This window comes from Austrofundulus limnaeus, unplaced genomic scaffold (assembly GCF_001266775.1).
Source record: "Austrofundulus limnaeus strain Quisiro unplaced genomic scaffold, Austrofundulus_limnaeus-1.0 Scaffold119, whole genome shotgun sequence".
Lineage (NCBI taxonomy): Eukaryota > Metazoa > Chordata > Actinopteri > Cyprinodontiformes > Rivulidae > Austrofundulus > Austrofundulus limnaeus.
The window spans coordinates 1,247,044-1,257,184 of record NW_013952521.1 but is presented as its reverse complement, the minus strand read 5'-3'; the positions used below and the strand labels follow the sequence as shown (position 1 = coordinate 1,257,184).

General features: G+C 44.7%; 1 protein-coding gene across 2 annotated transcripts in view; it reads left to right on the top strand.

The window, feature by feature from the left end:
* fmnl1b (formin-like 1b) overlaps positions 1–8,775 on the top strand; it is a 17,410-nt gene extending 8,635 nt beyond the window's left edge. For both annotated transcript variants that reach the window (XM_014014838.1, XM_014014839.1), the window contains 23 exons: positions 483–566; positions 1,603–1,676; positions 1,756–1,839; positions 1,923–2,063; positions 2,803–2,884; positions 3,043–3,119; positions 3,216–3,309; positions 4,281–4,355; positions 4,431–4,541; positions 4,605–4,856; positions 4,933–5,122; positions 5,193–5,360; positions 5,453–5,577; positions 6,334–6,536; positions 6,602–6,836; positions 6,905–6,973; positions 7,062–7,142; positions 7,237–7,366; positions 7,491–7,654; positions 7,730–7,831; positions 7,903–7,974; positions 8,048–8,162; positions 8,297–8,775. In XM_014014838.1, the coding sequence (XP_013870292.1) occupies positions 483–566; positions 1,603–1,676; positions 1,756–1,839; positions 1,923–2,063; positions 2,803–2,884; positions 3,043–3,119; positions 3,216–3,309; positions 4,281–4,355; positions 4,431–4,541; positions 4,605–4,856; positions 4,933–5,122; positions 5,193–5,360; positions 5,453–5,577; positions 6,334–6,536; positions 6,602–6,836; positions 6,905–6,973; positions 7,062–7,142; positions 7,237–7,366; positions 7,491–7,654; positions 7,730–7,831; positions 7,903–7,974; positions 8,048–8,162; positions 8,297–8,397 (2,829 nt within the window). In that variant the 3' untranslated portion in view covers positions 8,398–8,775. The remainder of the gene's footprint in view (positions 1–482; positions 567–1,602; positions 1,677–1,755; positions 1,840–1,922; positions 2,064–2,802; positions 2,885–3,042; positions 3,120–3,215; positions 3,310–4,280; positions 4,356–4,430; positions 4,542–4,604; positions 4,857–4,932; positions 5,123–5,192; positions 5,361–5,452; positions 5,578–6,333; positions 6,537–6,601; positions 6,837–6,904; positions 6,974–7,061; positions 7,143–7,236; positions 7,367–7,490; positions 7,655–7,729; positions 7,832–7,902; positions 7,975–8,047; positions 8,163–8,296) is intronic.
* The last annotated feature ends 1,366 nt before the right edge of the window (positions 8,776–10,141 follow it).

Here is a 10,141-nt window from a genome sequence, read left to right as displayed (position 1 = left end):
GGGTTACGATATCTTATAAAGAAACAATGAATACTTGTTTTTGTACTTGAGAGTGGAAACTTACAGGAATGTGAAGAAGGGATGGTTTCGGTAATTAATCTTAACCTAATCTCACAGAAACTGCTCACAAGCAGTTTCTTTGGCAGCTAGACTAACCTTATCTTACAAAATGGCCTTGAGAGCAGCTTCCATCCGCCTGCTCATCCTGTACCTGTAGGAAACACATTTTGAACTAAACATCTGTAACGTACTCAAAACTTTATTTGATACACACACAATGAACTTTAATGAAATGTAATAAAGAAAAACCTTTTCAAGGGTCCAGCTGATAAAACCGTAAACAAATTATTTAATAGGTTTATATAAACAAAGCAGAAGAATCAAACTGACTTCACCTCCATCATCCGTCGAGCAGGGGACACTTGGACAGGTTTACAGTCCATCAGTCAGACCTGGTTACTGAGCTTCTGTTCCTCCTCCAGGAGAGATTCCAGGTGAAGAATCCTCCGTCGGCTTATCTGGATAAACTGAAGAGCTTTCTGGATCATGGAGGAAACAGCCGAAAGGTAAAACACAAAAAAACTTGATGTCTCAGTTTGAAGAGTTGTTTCTGTTGGCTGTTAGCAACAATTCATTTCAACAGCTCTTCGCTAAATGCTAATTAGCATCCTTTAGCTAAATAGTATAAGCTGCTAATGCCAATGAACCAGAACATTTTGAAGCAAAAAAACGTAAATAACATAAATATCTTTAAAATTAAAGCTATTTTTTAAATAATATCAATCATAAATTGAATTCAAATTAGCTTTGCTTTATCCTCCTGAGACCCATCAATTCATTTTTGTCAATTCGATTCAATTCAATTTTTTTATTCATTTCATTAAAAAATAACTATATACAATAGAAAACCAAGAAAAAACACAAATCAAAATAAAATGAAAGTATGAGGCATGAAGCCACTAAGGTTAATTTTAGAGAAAATGACATGGGCTACGATAAAGTAGACCAGACACCGGCGGTAGCAGATTGTTGAATTCCAACGTATATAGCACTGGTAACCCACTAGGGGGCACTGTCGGGACAGTCTGAAGCCATTCTATGGGACTGATAACCGCTATTAACGTCCATTTAATGGACTGATAACATCTGAACCGGCTGTGGAATTTATTGGTAATAGTAAGTGCAAAGAAAACATGCCAACTTTTAAAAATTTGTAACACAGACACAATAACGTTACATGTAGTTACACATATTGCATTATGTTAAATTATACTGCTCCTTTTTCATCAACATAGTTTTAGCCCTGTTGTAGATGAGAATGCCTTGCAGGAAAGCACTGAGCACAATCACCAAGGTTGGAGCCAACTTGTTACTTTAAACACATAGATAACAACATGTAATTAGTTACAGAAGCACTTCTTAATGCAATTTCCTCAACTATTTTGTCTCTATGAATTTTCAAAAGTATAAATCTGTTTTAAGTATTTATAAAACAAAAAGAAATGGAATTTATAAGTTTTAAATGTTCATTAAGTAAACGACATCCCAAAAAAAAAAAGTTCAACATTTTCAAAGTCTCTAACTTTCTCCTCATTTTCTCAGTTTAAGAGACGTGTTCACGAGTCCACGCAGGTCCTCAGAGAGCTGGAGATTTCCCTCAGAACCAACCACATCGGGTCAGTACCATGTCTGTATGGTGGTTCATGAGATATTTTGCTAACAGACAAGCATTATTAACTGTTTTTATTCCTGCAGCTGGGCTCAGGAGTTCCTGAACGAGGACAACCAGGGTTTAAACGTTCTGGTGGATTATCTGTCCGTTGCTCAGAGTGCCGTCTCGTACGTGTCTGTTCCAAATATCAGTTTGTCCCTTTGTCTCAAAAACCTGTTTGATAACGGTCTGTCCTGGACATGGTCTACAGGTCTGAGACAGAGACCTGGGACAACGGGACGCTGCCCTCAGACAAAAACAAGTCTTTAGAAAAGTCTGTGGAAGACGTGTCCAGAAGTGCCAGCAACTCCCCCACATCCAGAGGGGCATTGAGCAAAGGCTTCACCCTCAGGTCAGAGTTCAACCGTCTGTCTGAAAAACATAAAACAGTCAGACCCGTCGTCACGTCTCCAGATTGTTTACTGAAGTCTGAACTGTTCACAACATGAACATCAGGTTTCAAACATCTCTGAGCTCAGGTGTTTAAAGTTTACAGGTGAACAGTGGGAGGTTGTAACTTAACATACATTTGATCTGAATAATGGCTAATGCTAGGTCTGCTAATGCTAGGTCTGCTAATGCCTTTTTACTAATGCTAGGTCTACAAATGCTCATTATACTTGTGGTATTGCTAGTAATGCTAATGCTATGTCTACATTGCTAATTCTGCTAATTTGAAATCTACTGTTGGTTATGCTAATGCTAATGTTGCGTCACATATTTATTAAATCTAATTAGCGGTCCATTTTAGGCTAAAACTGCTACTGCTAATGCTAAAACTGTTCCAGGTTCTGAAAAGTTCTTGTTAAATATGTCGTAGTGCTAACGCTACTTCTGCTGATGTTAATTTCAACAAAGCCTTTTGTTACTGCGAACATTAAGCTAGATTTTTGCTAACTTTTAGCTAGCCGTTTTCTATCTTTTTAACTTTCAACTAGTATCTAAATACTAATCTCAGCTGGCTTTTTTAGTTTTGGTTTTTGACAGCATTGGCGAACTTTTAGCTTTCAGCTTCTCAAAGTTCAGTTTGTATTTCCATACCTTCTCGTTAGCTGTCACTGAACTGATTGTGTTTGAATGTTTTGGCGCAGGAGAGGTCAGAGGAGCTCTCAGAGTCAGAAAGACGACGTTCATCTCTGCATCATGTGTTTACGAGCCATCATGAACTACAGGGTAACGACGACCTTCGACCCAACTCAGAGAAAATAAATGAAAATAAAACAAAGCTTCATGTTTTCTTACTTTTAAACTGTTTTAATCGTGACGCAAACAAACAACTTTAAACAGGAATCATATTTCAAACAGCTGCTTAAATGTTTGTTTTTCTTTAGTCGGGGTTCAACCTGGTGATGAAACATCCAAACTGTGTCAACGAGATCAGCCTGAGTCTGAACGACCGGAACCCCAGGTGAACCCGTCCAGAACCTGAACTGGACCAAGATCATTCCTTTAAATAAAACATTTAAGTTGCGTCAAGTAGAATCGGTTTATTTGTTGTCCTCAGGACCAAAGCTCTGGTTCTGGAGCTGCTGGCGGCCGTGTGTTTGGTGAGAGGGGGCCATGACATCATCCTCGCCGCTTTCGACAACTTCAAAGAGGTCAGGTTGGTCGCCGCGGTACCAGGATGAACTTATTGCAGGAAACTTTAGGAGTTTCTGGTTCGTCGGTGTGAATTTGCTGCATGCATGACCTTTGACCTCTGAACTGTTTCCTGGTGTGGCTCAAACAGTTGTAGAAAGACGTTGGTAAAAACCCTCAGTGTCAGTTTGTTCAGATATTTAGCAGCAGAAACTGCAGCTCCAGGACCTCAGAGTTGTTTTGGTGCAGGTGTGTGTTTATGTGTGAAGCTGGTTTGCTGCATTATTTAGTGGTCTTTAGAGGCAGGGAGTCAGTGTGGCTCCATCATCAGGTTAACTTTCAGATCTTATAATTCACTTGTAAATAAAATGTTTCTGTGCAGCTATATATTCGTAAACCCCTCCATCAAACTGGAATGAACCGGTCAGGGTTTAAAGAGACAGCCTCAAAACGAGTTGATCCGAGACACACCTCGCAAAAGGGGCGGAGCTTGTGGCGTTACAATAAGAAGGAACTCAGTTCCACTTTATATAGACCCCAACTGCCTGTGACATCAATTTTTTTGTAATAAATATGAATGTATTTTTGGAAAGATAACACTGGTAACATATTGTAAAAAAGATTTCACGCCGCTGAGATGAACAGCTGTTGGGATATTCACATGTGAAGTAACAGGAAGTGATGTCACAGGGTAATGTCTGCATGTGGACAGAGCAGTGCTAATATGGCAAACAACACAGACTGTAGAGAAGAATCTGATGCTTCTTTAGATTATTTTAATCTCTATCAGAGATGAAGAGTCAGAGTTCAAATAATATTGTTTCAATTTCTTTCTCAAAGAGTTCTCCTTTGATGTCACTTCCTGTTTCACTTTAGTTGAGCCAATTTCAAAATAAAATATGCCATTTATGCGACATAACGTGTAAAATCATGTGTATTATTATGCACGTCACAGGCTCTGTAAAGTTCTGATCCGATCCTCGTCCTGCAGGTTTGTGGGGAGAGACGTCGCTTCGAGAAGCTGATGGAGTATTTTCAGAACGAAGACGACAACATCGACTTCATGGTGAAGCTGCTGAAATCAAAAACTGATGAACTTGATCAGATGAATCAAACTGATGAAGCGGTTTCTCCTCCTCAGGTGGCCTGTATGCAGTTCATCAACATCGTGGTGCACTCGGTGGAAGACATGAACTTCAGAGTCCACCTTCAGTACGAGTTCACCCAACACGGTCTGGACCAGTACCTGGAGGTGAGCCTGACCTTTGACCCTGCAGGTCTGGATCCTCAGACTGAAGCTTCGGTTCTGTTCCAGAGGTTAAAGTTCACGGAGAGCGACCAGCTGCTGGTCCAGATCCAGGCCTATCTGGACAACCTGTTTGATGTGGGGGGTCTGCTGGAGGACGTGGAGTCCAAAGCCAACCTGGTGGAGCACCTGGAGGAGCTGCAGGAGCAGAACTCGCAGCTCAGCTCCAGGCTGCAGGAGGTGGAGAAGGAGGCGATGGAGAAGGTCTCTGAGCTCCAGAAGAAACTCCTTCAGACCAACAAGGAGGTGGAGCTCCTGAAGGTGCAGCACCTGTTTGCTCCTTTAGTTCTGGTTGTTGTGGTCCTGAGCCCGCCTCCATTGATCCTCTGTGTCGCAGGAGAACCTCCAGGAGTCCGCGTCCCGGCTGCAGAACCAAAACCTGGACCCAATGGAGCTGGGGTCTCTGGAGGCCCTGAAGGAGCTGCAGCATGGGGTTCAGGTTCTGATGGAGCAGGGTCTCCTCCGAGTGCAGCGGTCCCCCTCCGGGCAGCTGGAGGTCCAAATGATCCACCAGGAGAGCCTGAGAGGTCCGGATCAGGTTCTATACTAAAACCTGATGGTTGTTGAGCTTCTTGGACTAAAACCTCCTCGTTTCAGGTGACAAAGATGACGCTCCTCCCTCCTCTTCCTCACAGCCTTCATCTGAAGCTCCTTCAAACTCAGAGATGCYACAAATCCCTCCTCCTCCTCCTCCTCTTCCTCCTTTAGCTCCGCCTCCTCCGCAGCTTCCAGGAAGTGATGCGACGCAGCCAATGGACAGAACAGGTCGGTCGGTTTAACGGGTCAGAAACTAAAGATCTGTTTACAAACATCCTTCAAAGACCCAGTGAGTGTTTGTTGTTGTTGTTTACTTTCAGGCTGTAAACAAAAGAAACCCATCCAGACCAAATACCGGCTGCCGCTGCTGAACTGGGAGGTTCTGAAACCGGACCAGGTGTCGGGGACCGTCTTCAGCGAGCTGAACGACGAGCTGGTCCTGCAGGTTGGGTCAGCACAAAGTGGACTGGTTTATGGGGTGCCGTTTGTAAAGTTACACAGTCAAAAATTACCACCAATATTTTTGTTTTATTTAACCTTTTATAAGAAAAAAAGAACAGGTTTATTTTTCAAAGTCAGTTTTTCACCATATGATGCATACATACATTTATAAAAGTCAGTTTATAAACAATATTTAACTTACAAAATATTTAGTTAACAAGTTAAATATTTAACTTGTGACTTAAATATTTAGTTTTGAGCTAAATATTTAGGTTGCAACTTAAATATTTAAGTTAAATATTTAGGAAGCTAGCCAAATATTTAAGTTGAAAGCTAAATATTTAGCTCAAAACTAAATATTTAAGTCACAAGTTAAATATTTAACTTGTTAACTAAATATTTTGTAAGTTAAATATTGTTTATAAACTGACTTTTATACATGTATGAATCATATGGTGAAAAACTGACTTTGAAAAATAAACCTGTTCTTTTTTTTTCTTATAAAAGGTTAAATAAAACAAAAATATTGTTGGTAATTTTTGACTGTAACTTTACAAACGGCACCCAATAACTGTTCTGATGAAACTGTTTGTTTATTTAGCTCCAATTTAAAACAAAACAGAACCAGGCTCAGGATGTGCAGCTGAGGACAGCAGAGACAGAAAGACCCCAGGTCCAAATGGGGCCTGGACCACCAACCTGTGGTACCAACAAACAACATGATTGAATTTAGATTTATTTCTTCCTCTTCCTGTTTCAGGAGCTGAACATGGACGTGTTCGAGGAGCAGTTCAAAACCAAGGCCCAGTCCCCCCCTGTGGATCCAGGGACGCTGAAGAGGAAAATGACCCCCAAGTCTCCCAGTAAAGTGTCTCTACTGGAGCCCAACCGGGCCAAGAACCTGGCCATCACTCTGAGGAAAGAGGGAACGTCGGCGTCGGACATCTGCAGCGCCATCGAGAGGTAGGTTTGAAGCTCCGCCTCCTGCAGCCGAACGAGGCGACGCTAACCTCAGACCTCTGCTTCAGCTACAACCAGGAGGCTCTGAGTCTGGACTTCCTGGAGCTCCTGCAGCGCTTCGTCCCCACCGAGCATGAGATGAAACTCATCCAGAACTTCCTGGCCCAGGGCCAGACCCTGGACCAGCTGAGCGAGGAGGAGCGCTTCATGGTCCGCTTCGGTCAAATCCCCGGAGTCTCCGACAGGATCAGGACCCTCACCTTCATGGGGAACTTCCCTCAGACGGTTCAGATCATCCGGCCGGTGAGTCCGGGTCAAACCGGGCCTCGTGGAGTCACTTTGATCTAGAATTAAAGCAGAATCTCTTCCAGCAACTGAACGCCGTCATCGCCGCGTCCGTGTCCATCAGGTCCTCCCAGAAACTGAAGAAAGTCCTGGAGGTGAGCCAGACCTGACTCAAACACCTGATTGTTACAACTTTATTTACAATTTAAAACGTTTACTTCCTGTTTCCTGTCTGAACCACAGCTCATCCTGGCGTTTGGGAACTACATGAATAGCAGCAAGCGCGGCTCGGCGTTCGGCTTCCGCCTGCAGAGTTTAGACGTGGTGAGAGTCGGATCCTTTCCTCTAAAGAGTTCATTTCTGCAGACGTTTGGGTTGACGGTTCGATTCTCTCCTGCTCTCTGACTCGACTTGGAAGCTGCTGGACACCAAGTCGACAGACCGCAGGCAGACGCTGCTGCACTTCATCGTCAGAACCATCCGGGACAGGTACCCGGAGCTGCAGACCTTCTACAGCGAGCTGAACTTCCTGGACAAGGCCGCGCTCGGTAAACCTCTGACATCACACGGGCTCGACCAATCAGAGGAGAGCCGCTTTAAACAGATCAAAGATGAGTTCAACACAAAGATAAAGTGTTTAGTTGTGTCAAACTAACGTTGGACTGTCCACAGTCTGGTTGGACAGCGTCCTCCAGGACCTGCACGCTCTGCAGGAAGGCATGGAGGCGATGAAGACTCGGGTGTCTGCAGATGAAGGTCGTCCCGTCCTGCAGGACTTCCTCAGCAGAAACTCACAGCTGCTCGACGCTCTGATCGCCGATGGAAGAACCGCTCAGGTGTGACGGAGTTAACCTGGTTAACTAAACCCACACGGACCGGTTCTGGTTCTGAAGCAGGTTTTTGTCTCACAGGAAGTCTACGAGTCGACCGTGAAGTACTTTGGAGAGGACCCTAAAACCAGCCCCCCCTCCATGTTCTTCCCCGTCTTCGTTCGATTCGTCAAAGCCTTTAAGGTCAGAGGTTCTACAGAACCAGACGGGTTTAAAGTTCTGCTGCTGAGTCCGGTTTCTGTTTGTTCCAACAGGAAGCTGAGCGGGACAACAAACACGTCCGGGTCTCTGAAGGTCCACCCAGACCGGAGGTCACAGGAAGCCAGGTCTGTTAGCAAAAACATCTGATTCCACACAGGAGACGGATCTCAGGATTTATTAGTTTTTCTGTCGGTTCAGGTTCTGTTGAAGTCCAGACCGCCTCAGATGGATCTGATCGCGGAGCTGAAGAGGAGACAGGTGTCCTCTCAGGTGAGGGAGGAGAAGGACGGAGCCATCGAGGACATCATCACAGGTGAGGATGGAGGGACGAGATCAGGTCACCAAACCCTTTGATTCAGCTCTACAAGCTGAGAGGAAAAACACGGTGGAATCAAACCCACAACCCCTTAAATCTGTACGTCTTTATTTCTACCCGTCTCTCCTCAGATTTGAGGAACCAGCCCTACAGACGGACCGACGGCGTCCGGCTCAGCTCCAGGTGGAAGCAGGGACAGAAGCTGCAGGTTTCCTCCGACATCTCCCTCTGAGCGAGCAGCAGCTTCCGGTTCTGACCGGAAAATGTTTTATTCATCAGATATTTATTCTTCTTGCACTTTTTAAAACACTGACGATTCTTAAATAAAAAACATTTTGTACCGCGGCGGCTTCTGAGTCTTAAACTAAAGGACGTCATCATGATGGGGGCGGAGCTATCATTTCATTACAAATTAAAGGACTTAAAGACTTAGTTTTGAAGTTGCCATGATGAACAGTCAACTTGAAAAAATTAACCATTTAATTTCCATTTTGAGCTTTTAATCCAAACACTCAACTTCCTGTTTCTGACCAATCAGAGAACCTTCAGATGGTAAATTGTTCTTCAGCAACACAAAATATTAACCTCTGAATAAAAACTCATTGGTTTATTATTTTTTTACAGATTTCTAAAAAAAATGTAAAAAGTTGGTCTTGTTTTTGAACTCGAGGCGCTTCAGTTTGTTTGTTTTTAATCTTACCTCAAACGTCCAAACGGGCCTCATCAGAACCTCCAGGTGATCCGCCAACACAGTTCAGGTCCTGGAGCCAATGATCAGTTTCTCTGAAGACTGAAGTAAAAATCGTTCGTTTTTATTGAACTCAAACCAACAAACTTTAAATCTTTTTTTAAAACTTACATGTCTGGTCCTGAGACCCCGATCCACTGTCTGGTGTTCTACATGTGGACCTGATCAGAGTCCCAGGCCACAGTGAAACCGGTTGTAGGCCACCACGGCCTGAAAGGACCAAGACGCTCCACAAATGAAACAAATGTCTTCTGAAGGCAAGTTTGGACGAGTCGAGGTCAGACTGAACCAGCTGTCAGGCACGGTGGTGGCAGCATCATGATGTGGACCTTAAACCTGGACACAACTGGGTCCAACGGGACCATGATTCCAGACATCAGAACTGGTTCCTGATTGGATAAATCAGGCTAACCATCTTCTCAAAGCTCCGCCCCTAACCTGGCCTGGCTGGAAAACTGATTCACAGTTTACCTGAACTCCATTAAACCGACAAACTGTCCAACATCAGACAGAAATTTGTTGGAGACAAAAAGGTCCAGGTGGGACGCACCGAGGGACATAAAACCAGTGGGGTGGACAGAGAGGTTTGGACCTTTAGAGAAAATCCAGACGATAACCTCTGCAACAAATTAATCTGACCTGACGGCACGGTGGAGCAGCGGTTAGTCACATCTGAGCCACCTCCAACTGCGCACCTGTGCGTTTTCTCTAGTTTCCCTCCACAGACCAGTCTAAGTCTTGGACCTGTCCAGGTGTCTCTGTGCTAGACCACGGATCTGCCCAGGTGTCTCTGTGCTGGACCACGGATCTGCCCAGGTGTCTCAGACCTGTCCAGGTGTCTCTGTGCTGTACCTCAGACCTGTCCAGGTGTCTCTGTGCTGGACCACAGATCTGTCCAGGTGTCTCTGTGCTGGACCATGGATCTGTCCAGGTGTCTCTGTGCTGGACCATGGATCTGTCCAGGTGTCTCAGACCTGTCCAGGTGTCTCTGTACTGGACCACAGATCTGTCCAGGTGTCTCTGTGCTGGACCACGGATCTGTCCAGGTGTCTCTGTGCTGGACCATGGATCTGTCCAGGTGTCTCAGACCTGTCCAGGTGTCTCTGTACTGGACCACAGACGTGTCCAGCTGTCTCCGTACTGGACCACGGATCTGTCCAGGAGTCTCTGTACTGGACCACGGATCTGTCCAGGTGTCTCTGTGCTGGACCACGGATCTGTCCAGGTG